Below are 17,510 nucleotides of genomic sequence, written 5' to 3' on the forward strand. Positions count from 1 at the left end.
TGAATACCATTGTTTTTTCGTTGAAGAGTAAACAATTAAAGCTATGGGTACGCAGGACTGTCCATAAAATTTAGAAACAACCACAAAGTTGCAACAAAATGTGGTTGGGATAGTTACATATGTACATATGTACATGTGTAGCCAAAGAAATAGGTGAAGAAGGTGTCATCTTATATTTTTTAATATTATTAATCTTTAATTTTTTTGTTGGGAAGGCAAATACTTTCAAAATTGTTAAGTGATAGCATAATATATATACATATAAGAAATGGAGTCTTGACGTGGATTCTAGTAATGTGTATATGTATATGTGTATGTATACACTTCACAAAGCTGTTAATGGAAACATTAGACAGACGGTTTGACATTTCTGATATGTTTAATGATTCGGCCAGTGTAACCAATATTTTGTATTCTTTTGACAAACTAAATTATAAAAATGCACTTTGACTTCAAATTTAAATTTTGAAGTTTAAGCATCAACAAAATATTTTGAGACATTTATTAAACAAATAAAAATGAGTATTTTATAAGAAAAAGAATTTAAAAACAAAAAATATAGAATGTTATCAAAAAACATACCGATATTTGCATAGTGGCGTCTTATCGATAAATATGCCTAGATATTATTCCAGACCAAATTTACAAAACTAGTCGAATAAAACGAGAGTGCTGGTAATGGCCGGATTACTATTAAAATCCATTCAGAGATGGAAGTCATCCCTTCGTGTGGGCAATTTTGTAAATTTAGGTGGATTATCATCGAATTTATTAATTTCTCGAAGTACAAGTTTCTTTAATAAATGTGAGTATCAAATAAATTATGTAAGTCTAATGTGGTTGCTGGTTTGATGTGACAAGTACCATAGCGTAATAGTTACAGTTACTCAGGAGCTGCAGTCACTGTTCATAATATATAAGGAGTTGAATGAATCAATCCTTAAACAGGCCAGCTAAAAGCGATGTCTATAAAAATAAATATGGAAATAAATCATGGGAATTGCCATCAAGGCAATTACTGTCTCGGTGACCTGTGACATGTTGACTCGTTGATAAATATAACAAAACAATATTTGCGAGAAATGTTTGCACTAGTTGGTGGCAAATTAAATTCAGGTTTGACAACATGTTTTCCAACAAATTCTCTCGTGGCCTGCTTTATCCGCTGAATAGAAATTTATCTCGAAAACCTGGGATTTCTAACTGATAAAAAATGTTCGAGAACCTACGACAACGAATTGATCGAATTTTTTATTTCACAGAACCTAAACCATTAAGCCATTTGTTTTTATTTTTCTAATTTTGTTAACATTTGTATTCTATATACACTACTGATTTCTTATCTGCTTTATAGTGCCTGCTGAAGATATATGGCGCGGGGTAACAGCTGTTAGTAATGCTGGTAAAAAGAGAGGACGTGGAAAAGGCACAGGAAAAAAAATAGCAAAGGACCTTAATAAAGGGCAAGCTATTGGCATTGGAAAAAAAACGTGTATTTGGCCGGGCTTAAACGCTCCAATCATTAGAGGCAACGAACTTCTACATCAACAAAAACAATCTGAAAACATTGATAGAGAGAAAAACATACAAAAAATTCGTGATTCTATGGGAAATTTCAAACAAATGAAAATAAATCCAATAGACCGCGGATGGTCTGGAACCAAAATGCCTGGTCGTAGTATTGGGCCTCCCGACACTGTGGGGGAGGAGGAATTCACTTCATTCGATACATTTGTGCTTGAAAATAAAATAGTTTTTATAATGAAAGGAAACATGGGAAGAAAACGAAGATACTCGGTATTGTCGGTGACTGGAAATAAAAATGGCTTGGCTGGCTTTGCCTTAGCTAAAGGTCCAGAAGTTCGAACCGCTCTTCGAAAATCTAAAAATCGGGCTGGGCAAAAGTTGATGAGCATTAACCTTTATGAAAATAGAACCATAAATCACGACTTTTATACCGGGTTTGGAAAAACAAAAATATTTGTTTCAAAAAAACCTGATGGATATGGATTGGTATGTCATCGCGCTCTACAAACTATATGCAAGGCAATAGGGATAAGAGATTTACATGCAAAAATTGAAGGTTCAACAAATCTCCAACATATTGTAAAAGCGTTCTTTATTGGACTTATGCGCCAAAAAACGTACCAGGATATTGCAAATGAATCGTGTTTACATATTGTTGAAAGTCAAATGGCTAGAAATGGATATACAGAAATAAAAGCCAGTCCTCACATGGACCCTAAGAATGCAGATAACGACCGGATAATTGATTTTATGCAATTCACTTTAGGAAACAAAATAGTGTTACGAAAAAAATCAGTTCCTCCATTTTACGCTCAATCAATGGGTTATACTAAACATGAAATAAAAAAAGAGCGATTTCGAAATCAAGCTAACGTACGATTACACAAACTGGTTAATAACTACAACTATAACTATACTTAGTACCAGTATTTGTTTTTATTTTTTAATGTGATCGGTTTTATAATATACTATTAAAACATATTTTCTTTGTTTTTCTTAAATATCTGAAAACACGCTACATCTGAATATGTATGTACGAGTATATTCATTTGGGATGGAATATGACACCAGAAAGTTTCTATAACAATATGGTGCACTACATCGAAATTCGTTCTATATTCAATTCTAACTATATTTAATTAATGTTGTTGCAAAGATGTTTCACTATTTGTTTGGAATTCTTGCAATTGAATTAAGCGAAGGCCCAAAGTTTGGCGGGAAGGGGTCGCAAAAAGGCGGAAAATTGCCTTTTACGTATTGAAATGAGAAGCTGAAGTGCACTTTTATGAAAGACCTATAAACTGCATGGCCTTGATTTCATTTTGAAATACAAATATTTACATATACATATGTAACTAAATACATTACGGGAAAGCTGCGGACAAATTTGTTTTGTATTTTATAAAAGCTACATATTTTACTATGACCTACAAAATATGAACAAATTAAAAATTAACTATGTCCATGAAATGTGTTTTATTTATTGTGACACCGCCCTGTGGTGTAGTGCGAATGAGATGGTCTAATTAGAGGCTTATGTCCGATGTTTTTACACAACAATAAAAGCAGATGAAACACTTACTAATTGTCCCATTCATACAAATTTAAAAAGGTAAGGTTCTTGCACAACTAAATTAGAAATAAACCTTTCATTAATAGGAAAAATTATAAAATACATACACGTTCTAACAGTTAAGTGTGTTTCTTTGTGATATAAATAATTTTTTTTTTGTCCAGATTATTAAGCAGTTTTGACAATTGCTGTATTGTGGGTGCGGTGACTCCTCTGGGGAGCGGTATCTTCCAGCAAGTGTTATCTTAATAAAGAATTTTTTTAACAAAATAAACAAGTAAAAAAACCACAGTTAAGCGTAGTCGAATGTGAGATACGCACTACCCATTTTGAATGTAGCCAAAAAAGTGCTGTTTTATTATTATATCCGCTACCCATAGGGTAGAATGGTATTATAACTTTGTGCCGGCAGGAAATGTATGTAATAGGTAGAAGGAGGCATCTCTGACCCTATAAAGTCTATATATTATTGATCAGCGTCAACAATCAGCGTCGTCTGTCCGTATGAACACATAGATCTCAGACTATAAGAGATAGAGCTATAATTTTGTTTCGACAGCATTTGTTATGTTTGCAGGCAGATCAAGTTTGTTACAAATTTTTGCCACGCCCACTTCCACCCCCCGCAAATCAATAATAACAAGCTAGACAAATTTTGGTATTTACAATAATAACAATGGTATTTGTGATTCCTGAAAATTTGGTTGCTATCGGATAAAAATTGTTTAATTTATTAAAGAAATAGTTTTGTATGGGCAAAAACGACGGCTATGTATGTATTGTATGTAGTCGTATTAGTATCTCAATGAATAGATGGTTCATAAGCGATAGCTCTGGTGGTAGAGTGCAAGCTGAGCATGTTGTGGTGCTCGGGTTCGAGCCCGCTCGGGGTACAAACTTTTTTGTTTTTTAACCACCCGGTCGGTGGTACTCGAGTTCAAATCCCAATCGAGAATACATGCATATTTTCTTTAATATTTTGAGATTATTACCGAAATATTATGCTTTTATTCAAAATGGATAGCGGGTATCTCACAGTCGAGCACATTCGACAAAAATGTCAGAGAGTCGTGAACCAGCAGTAGTATCTGAGGTGGTATCAGCAACTGCCAGCAATTCGACGGATACAGGCCGACAAATCTATCTACCGGAGCCGATGGATGCAGTCCTCAAGTCGATCGTGAACGCAGCTCTCGCGCAGGACCATTGGACCTACAGGAGTTCACTGCAGGAGGGTATTACAGCATCGATACGCGATGAGATTCGCGCAGGATTCCTGGAGATGATGAAGCTGATGCAGGAGATCATTCGGCCGCAGACGGACGAGAGTAGTGGCAGTCGACCCGCCGCTGCGCAGCAATAATCGATGGCAAATACAGGAGCAATCCCGAGGGTCCACAAGAGTGAGCCGGTGCCGCCATTGCATAATCCGCGTCCGGATTATTTGACGAGCAGCCCTGAAAAGGTGTACGATCCGCACGCAAAGAACTGACGAATACCCATGTGAACAGGCGTCCAGATACTGGAGACGGACAAAATGTATTGGGTATTATTAAAGGATGGTTTGGCAAGATACATATATGCCATGGATATACGTACCAAGAATGTATCGAAGTGGAGCGATACATGAGTCGTCGAGAGCGCTCATCACAAGGACAATAAACCCGGTATCCACACGGAGTCCAACAGGTAGTGTACGAGGTTGAAGTCCCACCTCTGCGCGACAAGGGTCCATCCAAGGAAGTGGAGGAGACAACAAAAACAATTAGAAGATCTGCAGGGAAGATCGTTTGGAGTCTTTCACAGAAAGGATATACGGTTGTAGTGAGATTGACTCACCTGCTATAGATGCCGACTGGTTTGTTTGAACTTGGTATCGCGACACCAGGCATTTCTGACGACGAACCACGAGGAACGGACGCCGTTCACCACCAGATGGAGCAACACCAACGACGTGGAACAGCGGATGCCAGTCGACGCATCCAACGCCGAACAAAGAGGAGGAGTCCGACTGGTGAGTCAATGCGGCGACACCAGGCCCACTCCGAGACCACTTTCACTCCGACATATTCCATGACACGCATTCATTAGTGGTAGCAGATTGCTCGATCGCGCTCGAGTTGCCGTTGACCATAAACTAAACAGCAACTAATTAGTTTGGAGTTTCGAGACCTTTATTCATATGCCGACTTTCTCGCTTTGCTCAATTACTACTTCTTAATTTATTATTTGTATTGTCGCTAGAACATTAAAATATTATTGAATAAAACAGGCAACCAAAACATGTTCGTGTCAAAGAAAAACGATAATAAATTTAAGAAATAAATTAAAATGTAATATAGATTTTAAAGTAAATTAAAATTATAAATTAAATTAAATTGAAAATGAATGAAAGTAGATCCTCATTTATTTTTGTAAAAGTGACAGAGTAGAGACGATTAGACACATTAATTGAACACAAACTTACCTGTAAAGTTACTCGCGCGAGATATACATATAATTATATTTTTACGTAACGCGAAGGTTAAAAAAAATAAAACAACGATTTTATTTTTAAATAACTTGAAGACGAACTTTATTGGTATTGCAAGATTAGCGAGCTACGCGTCTTGTCTGAGGAAAGTGTCTTTAAAAACTAACTTTACAATATGTTGAGTTTGAACAAGAAACTTCTTATTGCGACTTTGAGCTAACATATGTGTAATGTTTTGTGTATGTGTTAGTGTTTTAATGCTGAGTCCTCAAATTGCACCAGAAAATTTTAAGTGGCGTGAAGCGGATCTTTTTGTTTGACGTTAGTCGCCGCCGCGACGAATTTATGTTTAGAATATGATCTTTATTTGAATGCAATAGGACTTTTTTGTTTGTTACGATTGGTCGCTGTCGTCACAAGTTTATGTTTTGAATATAATATGATCTTTATGTGAATGCAATAGGATATTTTGGAGATAGGGGAATAATTACGAAAATGTGTCACGTACGAGAAATGAGTGTGGTGGTGGATATGTCACTATATATATATTTATCTATATATTTACAAATTCATATATATATCTATATTTTCTATCACCTCACCTAAATCGCCCTTTCACTAACCCCAAGAGCTCTTAGGCAGGTCAAGGTAGATATTTAAGCGAATCAAAAATATGTATATATGCATACAAATATGCTTATATAAATTAATAAATGAATATATATACCAATCTCCTGAATGCGCGACGTATAGAAGTTGTCCATCACTCCGTTGTGGCTGCATTGTTGTTTCGCATCGTCCTACTGCGTGATTTTTGAATCTTGTTTCTTTTCCATATTGAAGTTCAAATATCTATTAATATCTGTAAATAAATTAAATGTTAGTAATTAAGGAAATTCTTGAATAATATAATAGTACTTACGTTGATGAACATGGTTGTGTAAGTTTTCTCAGCATGGGAGGGAGATGAAATCCACAGCTGTACGCCGGATGAGGAGCAGCCACTGATGTAGTGGCCAACGCAAGGGAGATGGCGCCGATGTGGTCAATCTCAGGCAAGGTGGGTACGTCGGGGTCCAACTGGGCCCTATTCAAACATAAAAATGGATCAGTGAGTGTATTTATTGTTGTTTTCTTTTTACTCACTGTCGTCAATAGTTTGTTTGTACATTTCCTTTTGTTTAGCGGCAGCTGTTTTGTTTTGTTAGTGATACGTTTCTTCTATTTTAAAGCAGCTGTTTCGTTTCGGTGAAGTTATCGATTATGCGGACTGCGGGTCAGGGATGGAACTTCACCTGAGTACCGATGAGCCAGCCGGCGCGGCCCCAGGGAGGACAAACAGTCCGTAACAACTATAATATCGAAAGTTTCTTCCAATAAGCTATCATCATCATCACAAAAACCACCCGATCATTAAAAAAAATGAAATGAGAAAAATATTAATATTCATAGATTTAACTAACCCCGCTAATAAACTGATCGGAACCAATACATCCACAGCTATCGATAGCATTTAATTGGTTGGCAATACTATATATAAATATATATGTATGTATATTCACTATACTACTCATGGAAAAACAACACCCTGTTTTTGCTTTAAACGAATATACTTGTCTAAAAAAATCGGCGATGAAGTTTATCGTTACAGGTCGTCCAAGTAGTACCTCCTATTGAAAGAAGTGAAAATAGGTTTTAATTTTCTGTGGAAAGCTGATTTGAGATCCACTTATATTCTAGTATTGGAGCATCGATCCGCTATATGTATTTATTTTGTGCTTGAATGTTAAACGAAATGCCGATGCGAACATTTTTTGACGAGCGTTTTTATATCCGCTACACATAGAGTAGAAGAGTATAATAATCAACTGACTGTAAGAAATGTATGTAACAGGAAGAAAGAGACATCTCCGATTCCATAAATCATATATGTACATAGATATATTCTTGATCAGCAAGGAGAACGATATAGCCGTCTGTCTTAGGAACACCTAAATCTCAGGGACTGTAGGACTAAAATCTCTCAAGCTTAGGCTTAGGTTGCAATTTAATTGGTTTTTTCTGTCGCAATTTGAGAATTGTAGATTTGGTCAGTCAAATTTCATAGATATCTTTTCTAAAAACTTTTACATGGGGGACACTTTCACTATTTTGTTAATAATATAATAATTGCTTACTAGAGGTGAATGGACACAGTAGCGTGTGAAATAAAACATATTTAAACTCAACACCTGCAACCGATTAAAACATTATCAATTATTTTTTGAATAACTTCTAAGTTATTTACAATTATGTAGATTCATCTGTAAATTATAAGTGAATTTGAATTTTTCGATACTTCGTGCAAAGGATTGTAAGGTGATATAGAGAGCAATATATTTTATAACAAAAAAATATTAAAATAATATATGTAGATATAACTAAATTGAAACGTTTGCTTGTGTTGTTTTAAAGACAAATAATTTGTATACCCGCTATCCATAGGGTAGAAAGGTATTATAACTTTGTGCAGAAGGAGGCATCTCCGACACTATAAAGTATATAAGATGACAATTAGATGTTTGAGTTATTTTATTTATTGTAGAGTTAATTTTTATTTTCATAAACTCGTTACAATATTACTTGTAGTTGTAGTGTAAATTTTAAGTATAAGAATTTTGATATTTGTAAAAGACCAGGCCGAAGTGCCGTGATCAATGAAAAATTAAACGATGGGACAGCTGAACCGTTTCGTTGCAGCCAAGACCGAATTAAAACTAAATTGATAAACAATATTTATTCTTAAGCTAAACCCAAAAGAAATACTTGCAGCGTAAGCATCACGCCACCAACTATCAATCGGCAAGTCGAGTCAGCATAATAGCGGGCAATAACCGTATGCTATGTTGCGGCATAAACATACATACATAAGTGTCTGGTTACTGCCGATGACGGTTGCAGTGATAAACGCTGACGCTTAGATTTCGGCGTTTGGCTTCCGGGAGTAATGAAACAAATAAATGATTTATTTGTTAACTTATATGTACATATGTATATTCTTGATCAGCGTCAATAGCCGCGACGATATAGTCCGTGTGTCCGTCCGTTTGTATAAACATCTACATCTCTGGAGAGATATTCATATTTTTTTTCGACGGCACTTGTTATGTTTGCACCCAGATCAAGTTTGTTTCAAATTTTTGCCACCGAAAATCGAATAACAATCGTAATTTTTAATCTAGTCATGATACATACTCTAATATAGTCTTTATGATTCCTAAAAATATGGCTGCAATCAGATAAAAATTAAAGAAACACTTTTGTATGGAAAAGTAAGCCAAATTATTACGGGTCTTTGTTGCTTTGACTGACAATCTGGTAAGTTTTGTATTCAATGGTATATTTTGAGTGGAGTACACTAAAAATATACTAAATATAGCATTCGGTATATATTTATTTTATAGTAACCTGCCCATATACCTTTTGTCTGTTATATATCTTCTTTAAAAGGAGTTTTGAATAATAAAAAAGAACAACTTAAGTTTGTTACACGGTTACTGCATTTATTAAGATAATATATTCAGTGTTTATGTTACCACACTTTATTCTTCAAACTTGGGAGCTGCGCTCTCGGTTTTGGAATAATCCCTAATGGGAGAATAAAACTGCAATAAAAATACAAATTAAATTAAATTTTTTTTTTTTTAGAATTGAAAATTACCTTATACTGCTTGTTTTTGTATTCTTGCCATGGTTCTGGATTTGAAGTGCGGTTCCATGTAACATCTGGATTTCTGGTAGCAAGACGAGTCATATAATAAACGGCGCCTACGGCTCCAGCAGCAACGCAAACATACAGCGGAATCAGCTAAAGTCCAAAAGTAAAACAAAAATATTACTAATCTGCATTTACAATTTAAATTTGGTTGCATAACAAGACAGAAATGAAATGTTACATACCGCCGGATTTTTTTTAAGACTCTGCAATCCTAATCCTTGCATTCTGAAATAAAAAGAAACTCATTAATATTCAGATAGCTTATTATAAAATACTTCAAATCTCAATCGTTTATACTTTAAAACTTCAAATTGCTTAAACCAAGAACTCGCAATAACTAAATAGAAAATTTTAGAGATGTGCAAAAACATTACAGCATTAATAGTTCGATTTTATTTCATTTCAACTCAACATTAATACCGATGTATCGTAATTATTAGTTATATAGCAACGTCAACCCCGCAACTTTAGCGTCACATATCGATACAAAAATATCGGATAAAACAAACATTTTATTTTTGTCTATTTACGTGATAGTCTTAAATTAAAAAAGTTTAAATGCAAAACAAAAGAAAACTAAATTATCTTTCCTTTAAATCTATGTTTGTCACATTGCATACAGTATTTATGCACTAAATCGGGAATGAAAATTGGGTTTTTTAAAAAAATTACCTTTGGTTGACCCGCCAAAACAAGTTCATTTCGCAGGTTCATCGAGTAACTGGAACCAGTGCCGAACCAGTCAGGCCAGAGACAACGTATAGCCTATTTTCACTGCACCAAAAAACCTCGGTTTTTTCCGTTCAGGTCGAATGTTACGTTCGCTATTTACATATAATATAATTGATTTATTTTAATTAATAAATATACGTCATTTTATATTTTTATTTAAGTCAACGGTCAAAAAATATGTTAACACTATCATTAAATTATTCTTTACATTTGACGAACTTGTCGATCATGCCACGCTATTTCATTCTATTTGAATCACATAGACACAAATTTTGCTTATTGTTTTATTCAAATCGTTATAGCCGTTTTCGAGAAAATTCAATTTCTGTGATTATTGTTATCACAAATCAATTGAATTTGGCATGTTGCAACGACAATATCTGCAAAGAGTCGAATTTTCGTTTTGCAGATTTTTCAATCCTTTTACTATGTACCACTAACCATACAATACATATGTAGATGCGTCAAGTCATACATCCAAAAGGTATCATTTAAAACAGTATTATTGCAGCCTCAGTCGGGCCGTGCGCTGCGATTCGAACACCGAGCCTCTTCGGCTCATTCGAAAATTCGAAGTTGCGCTCTGCTTTCGTTTCTATGTATGCGTGTATGTATCTACATGCTCGCCTATATTAGTATGTGTATGCATGTAAAGTTTTGCAACGTGCAGTTGCCTCGCAAACAAGCAGCTGGCGCACGCCAATTTTGTTTTGCCGCGACGAAAGTCTTGAAGATAAAGACAACAACAATTGCTCGCGTTCTATATGTTTGCAGTTAAATGGCACTTGCACAGGGACCGCGTTGGCTCTGCTGGTGGTTTGCAAGCCCAACGTGTTGTGGGCCCGGGTTCAAATCCCGATCGGGAATATATGCATATTTTGTTTTTTTTTTTAATGCGATTTAAATTTTTTCATTCCCTTTCAACTTTACTGACAGAAGTAAAATCTAATCGCGCATTGATTTTTGATGACTTACAATTTTGAAATTTTAAATAATAAAACTCAATTTAAAAAAAGTTTGAACTTTAAAATGTTGTTTTTTACATTATTCAGAAAACAATAACATTTCAGAATTATAGAAAAATATTAAAAACATAATTAAAATAAAATATTAATTATATTTGTAACACTATGTTTTTAATATTTATATTTAAATTTTTTACCAGTTTTAATTTTAATTTATTAGAAAATTTTCTATCGAAAATTAAAATTAAAATTAAATTACAAAAAAGTATTTATCTTTTAAAAAAGATTGAACTTTTACTAATAATAATTGTATTATTTATATTTTCTCTTATTTACTGAAATTTTATTGTTATCTTAAAATGTAAAAACAAAATTTTAAAGTTCAAACTTTTTTAATAGACTTTTAAAAAGCAAAAAGGAATTTGTAAATCATCAAAAATCGTCATCTTTGGTTTTCACAGACAAACAAAATAACGTTTGTTCCGTGAGTCTCTGCAAAAAGCTGTCAGCAAGAGGCGGCATTGTCTTTATATATTGCGATGCATTTCATTGGTCAACCCCATTGACCATTTGGGATTGTTGTGCGGGAACAATTTTCAAGTGTACCACAAGAGGGCATGATTGACGAAATTTACGAACTACTCAAAAATACTTAATAACAATTTGTTTTTTTACTAACCTCGTTTTATATTTTGGCTATCATTCTAATTCTCTGGCGGTTTCTAGCTTTTTTCATATGTCACTTTAGCTTTTTTCTGACCAGAAGAGTTGGTAACACTGGTCCTAGTATCAACCCTCGTATATGAAATTGAAAATAAAAAAAATACTGCAACTAAATTACAATATGTGCTTAGGATATTGTCGCTATAGAACTAGGCAAATAAGATGATTTCATCTATTTTTTTCTACCCATAAGGTAGAAGGGTATTATAACTTTGTGCCGGCAGGAAATTTATGCAAGGGGCATAAGAAGCAGTGTTGCCAACGTTTGTTGAGAAAAAAAACTGTTTTTGACGGGAAGAACGCTGCAAAAAAGTTGAATAATTCGAAAAAAAAACTATAAAAAAGCTGGTTTTCAATTCATTGGATTCTCTATATTTTTCTGATAGACACAGAGTGAGCGCACGAAATCGGTTTTATATGTATGGAATTTGTATAGAATTTGAAAACAGTTGATCTAATATTTACAATATTTAGAGAATTTCATTACTATTGTCCTCATTCTCCTCATTTTTATGTTCATATGTTCATCCTGTTCCTATTATTTTTGGGAATTTATTAGGAAGCTTATACATATGTATAGCAGCAATTGTCCAGTCTGCGCAAGCCATAACAGTAAATGCATGATTTAGAATAAAGTGTATTATCAATTTAAGTAGAAATAGCGCCGTTGTCTTCAAAGTATTTAACGACTAGGTTTCCTAAATGGTTTAAATGAGCCAAAATGTATGTATGCTCGGCTACAAAAAGGCATAGCGCTGCTTTTTGCTCCATAGTCTTCACCGGCAAAGTTACAAAATCTATTTTGTTTTTTTTTTGCATAAAGCCGCCCCTAGCACTTTTATGCTTTCTGGTCAAGGCATGGGCGCTCAAATCAGAAAGTTTTGCGGTGATTGTACATACATATGCAGTAACTGACATTTTGACATTTTTTAAAACAATCAAAACACACTGAAATTCAGATCAATTCAGTTTTGCCTTTAGTGACGCTACGATAAGAATTGGCGTGTTCTTTGAGGTTGCTTTACAACACTATACAATCTATTTGTCACTAAAAGTGATGGTAAGCATTAACAGAACAGCTTCAGCAAATATTGTTCCATAATTTTGGGCATATAGTAGAACAAAATCTAAAAAAGCATTTAAGTAAAAAAGTCTCTCTTAAAGTCTCTGAGATCCAGTGTGTTTCATACGGACGGACGGACAGACGGACATGGCTAGGTCGTGTCGGCTGTTGACGCTGATCAATAATATATATACTTTATAGGGTCGGAGATGCCTCCTTCTACCTTTTACATACATTTCCTGTCGGCACAAAGTTATAATACCCTTCTACCCTATGGGTAGCTGGTATAAACACTGAGTTGATATTGTTATTGTCACGAATCGATGTAAGTTCATTTGTATCTTGTTTAGTAGTATATCGTTTTTTGTAACCGAAAGTTCAAAGAACGAAATGTTTGGTATTTTGATGATTGGTTAAACAGTAGCCGCCGAAACCTATATGACACAACGGAATTGTAAAGAGATTGTAAAGCACACAGCTCTAAATTTATCAGCCATTTTTAAGCTACTTTCGTTGGTTACTATTATAACTTGTATTGTCACTAGTTGCAAGATTATAACGTTTGAAACAATATGGAAGAATAAGTTCGAAACTAACGAAGCTAGCCGGTTGTGTGGGCTTGACTGCAATATGTGGCTTGATAGCAATACGCAAAGCACATCCACATCGAAAGACTGTGTCTTTTTGACGCACAAAGCCAAATCGATCTTTCGCTCTGCAGTGAAGCTTCGTGCTCAACTAACAACTGCCAATGTAAAATCACTTGATGATAGTGAATTAGTTGTGCATTTGAAGCTAATTGAACAGACTGAATCGTCTTTTAATTTGGTGTATAATGAGCTTGAGGAGCTGGTTTTTTTTTTTACCAAAGTGGCAGCGAGTTAAGAGACAAATTGTATAATATTATTGTATAAATCTGTCTGCAAAATAGAATGTTTAGGCGCCAGCTCTACATTTAGAGCTGGGCAGCCAAAATAGCGGACGGTGATTGTGGCACTCAATTCACTCCTTGCTGGAGCTACGTTGCCGATATCTGTTGGTAGATACTCGCAGTATGCAGATTTCATCAAACTGTTTTCGACAATCATTGACAAGGATATCTAGATCACTAATTTAGAGACTGCAAATGCTGGTCGTCTTGCTCGTGAATTGTTAGACAAGCGCTTCAATAATAAACGCCATGTCTTTCAAGCTCATACCGCCGAGATTCTTGGTCTGGTAGCTGGGAGTAGAGTGTATCTTACGGCACACTACCGATTTTAAGAAAAGCTTTATAGCTCAACAATGACCTTTGTGACTTTGACATCCTATTATATTTAAGATGCTGACTGAAAAGTGTGCTTTTAAGTTCGAATTGTACAGAATGAATGATTGAAAAATGTGCCTTTAAGTTCGAATTGTACAGAATTATAGGAAATCACTGCAGTAAGCGATATGTTATGGAATAAACTGAACTTTTTCGGATTCCAGCACTAATTCTAATTATGTGGGCGACAGGCCTTTTTCATTTCTTCGCACGCCACATGCAGCAACGAATTGGTTATTCGTAGGCTACGAATAGTAGCTGATGTGAAGTGTTGGAGAGAAAGCTAAACTTGCTTTGAAAAGTTAAGGGAACTGGAGTGCCGGGTGAAGCACTATTCCACCTCAGGAAGAGAAATGCTAAATATTGATTGTCAGGGACGACGCTTTGTTGGAAATGTCAACTCAACATTCCCCCAGAAAAACGAGAAACTATTGATTGGTCGGGTACTACGGAAACCTGCGACACTTACACTCGCTGACGCTGGAGGCAGTTTACACGCTGCCATTGAAAAAGCGACAATGCTTTCAATGCGTTCGCAAAGATAGTGCTAGCGAAGTATGCAGCAGTGGGATTACGATTGCAAGTCTTGTGAAGAAGATAATCCACCTGGAAGCGTATTTCAAATGCAATTAAGTGCGCTGTCGTCGAGTGGAACCGTACCGTTATGTAGGAGTGAGACGCCACCAACAGTTACTGTACCTGTAGATAATGGCGGATCAGCGTCGAAACAATTGAATGAAAATCTTCCGCCATTTATGAGTGTCATTTGAGAGTGGAAATCGACCAGTGCACTGGTTACTTATTCAACTGACCACAAAACACGTCGGCCAAGCAAGGCGCCTGTTCAGCCTTACAACTGGATATTGGTAATATCATTACCATTATCAATGCATATATTCCTCCTAGCCAGTCTGTCTCAAGCAAGGACATTTCTGCTATCCTTGACCAAATCAACGGGCCTCTGACTGGGTGGGTGGGTGACTTTAATGCTTGGAGCCCCTTATGGGGTTCGTCTGCTTCCAGTCGCCGCGGAAAGAACATTGAGCACGCCATTGCGGAAAAAAAATTTGGTCGTCCTTAACAACGGTTCGGCAACCCATCTTTCAACACACAGTTCCTTCACCCATGTTGATATTTCAATTATATCTCCCCAAATTGCTGACAGGTGTAGTTCGGCTATCCTAGATAATCTGCACGGCAGTGATCACTTCCCTATAACCTTATTCCTTTCCGTCCAATTCTATCCTGACATGACTATCCGGCGCTCCTTCCATCCCTATAAAATTTATTCAAACAGACTCAGGTATTGTTACCCGTCCCCATCTAATTGCCAAAAAGATCGGCCAAGCCTGTTTAAATTACTCAAGGGACAGCAACTTTTTAGCAGTTTATATTCAACAAAAACTACTGTATCTATCTAGAACATATCAGCCCAACGTGTTTTCTGTCTCGGCCAAAACGTTTAGACGAGAATTTTACGTTGTTTGAAATAGATGCAGCGCTGGCAACTGCTAAAGGAAAAAAGCCCAGGTGCCGATAAATTTCCTACCCCATGAAACATATTCCATTGTCTCTCAACATAAGCTGCAAGTATTGGGGCTACATGCAGTGCTATCTAGACTTAAATGCTGGAGCATTGGTCCTAGGCCTTATAATCTTATAAATGCCTTTATGACCCATCGTTCCTTTGGGGTCCGAGTTAACAACACCACTTTCGATACCTTTTGTTTATATAATGGTATCCCACAAGGCTCTCCACTCTCTGTTGTACTCTTCACAATTACGTTTGAGCACTACTGTAAATTTCCAGACCTAATTTTTAAGAACAATTATTATTATTATTAAAGTATTAAAAGTGTAGTTAAACTAGATATACTGGGCATATCCTTCGACTCTAAACTTATATTTAAATATTACTGCGACAACCTCAGAAAACAAATAGACTCTCGCTTAATATTATTAAATTTATAAACTCTAAATATTCTAGAATTCACACCAATACGCTTGTAAATATTACTCGTGCCTTAATGCTCTCTAAAATCGACTACGGGCTCCCTATCTACGGATGGCCCACATCAAAAAAATACAATCACGCTTTTCCTTCCTCCCCAACCTGATGCATATTAGTGGAATCTGGCCTTCCTAGTATAGCAGATCGCATTGTAAAGACAACCATGCAGCTCATTTCAGAACTGTACAACACACCGAATGCCCTGCTAAGTAAAGAGTTCATTGGAATATCGAAACACAAACGGAAGTATAAATGCACCTCCACTCTGCGGCGTTGCGCCATTTACAGTACACGTCTTGGCCTGACCGCCCCCACACAAAGTCTTGCAATCGTTCCGCGGCCTTTCTGGTCTGGACAAAAGCCCAACGTCAACACAAACCTTGCATCATCTCCTAAAAGCAAAACCTTCAGTTCCGAATTTCTGGCCAGATTCTATTGCGAAAAGAATAAGTTTGGTGTAAAATCTTGGCTTTCCACCGACGGCTCTACAACTCCCGATGCCACCACCTTTGCCGTCGTTAACAGCGATAGCACCATCATCGTTGGTGGTCTCCTTCCCGGATACTGCTCAACTTTCACCGCCGAATCTTTCGCCATACTAAAAGCTTGCCAGTCCGCTGCTGCCAACAAGGGCTATTTTGTAATTATACTGATAGCCTCGATGACTTGGGTCATCGCCGCAGGCGATTGTCACGACTCCTAATTTTTATCTGCCTCATCATGCCGTCTTCAATCCAGATAGCACCACAACAAAGGTGCGAGCTGTTTTTAACGCTTCTTGTCCATCCTCAAATGGGAAGAGTCTGAATGATATCCTTCATTCAGGGCCCATTCTCCAATCGGATCTTACTTGGCAGATCCTCAAATGGCGATATTTTCGGTTCAATGCGGACATAACGAAGATGTATCGTCATCCTTATGGACTCGAAGCACACACCGTTCCAGCGAATCCTGTTTTGCGTCACGGACAGTGAGATCGGTAACTTCGAGTTAAACAGTTACATTCGGTGTCAACTGCGCGCCTTTCCTGGCCCTACGAGTTCTCCAGCTACTCGCTGAAGATATACGCTTGCAGTATCCTCTCGCACGCCGAGTCATCTCTGGCGGCATGTACGTTGACGACGTCCTGGTAGGGACACACACTAAGGAAGAGGCCATCCGGACCATTACGGAAGAGTGTGCAGCCCTGGACAACGCTGGGAAGTGCACGTCGAACAACAAGACTCCTACTCCGAGAGGACTTCCTAGAACTCGTGGACTCGAGTATGGCGAAATCTCTGGGCATCAGGTGGCAAGCTCACGACAACGAATTATTCTTCATGCCACCAGAAGTGGTCCATCAGGACTACTATACGAAGAGGAAAGTACTATCGCAGATTG

The 17,510-nt window shown here is 36.5% G+C and overlaps 2 protein-coding genes and 1 pseudogene across 2 annotated transcripts; 2 read left to right on the forward strand and 1 right to left on the reverse strand.

Moving 5' to 3' along the window:
• The first annotated feature begins 506 nt into the window (after positions 1-506).
• Positions 507-2,508, forward strand: LOC132797642 (small ribosomal subunit protein uS5m). The gene is made up of 2 exons (XM_060809397.1): positions 507-805; positions 1,355-2,508. The coding sequence occupies exons 1-2, from the start codon at positions 679-681 to the stop codon at positions 2,446-2,448; spliced, it is 1,221 nt and encodes a 406-aa protein (XP_060665380.1). The 5' UTR covers positions 507-678; the 3' UTR covers positions 2,449-2,508.
• A 6,581-nt stretch (positions 2,509-9,089) lies between these two features.
• LOC132797643 (cytochrome c oxidase subunit NDUFA4) lies at positions 9,090-9,716 on the reverse strand. The gene is made up of 4 exons (XM_060809398.1): positions 9,628-9,716; positions 9,513-9,555; positions 9,274-9,420; positions 9,090-9,217 (listed from the first exon to the last, which is right to left on the reverse strand). The coding sequence occupies exons 1-4, from the start codon at positions 9,699-9,701 to the stop codon at positions 9,155-9,157; spliced, it is 327 nt and encodes a 108-aa protein (XP_060665381.1). The 5' UTR covers positions 9,702-9,716; the 3' UTR covers positions 9,090-9,154.
• A 5,653-nt stretch (positions 9,717-15,369) lies between these two features.
• On the forward strand, positions 15,370-16,833 carry LOC132797649 (uncharacterized; annotated as a pseudogene).
• The last annotated feature ends 677 nt before the right edge of the window (positions 16,834-17,510 follow it).

This window comes from Drosophila nasuta, unplaced genomic scaffold (assembly GCF_023558535.2).
Source record: "Drosophila nasuta strain 15112-1781.00 unplaced genomic scaffold, ASM2355853v1 ctg16_pilon, whole genome shotgun sequence".
Lineage (NCBI taxonomy): Eukaryota > Metazoa > Arthropoda > Insecta > Diptera > Drosophilidae > Drosophila > Drosophila nasuta.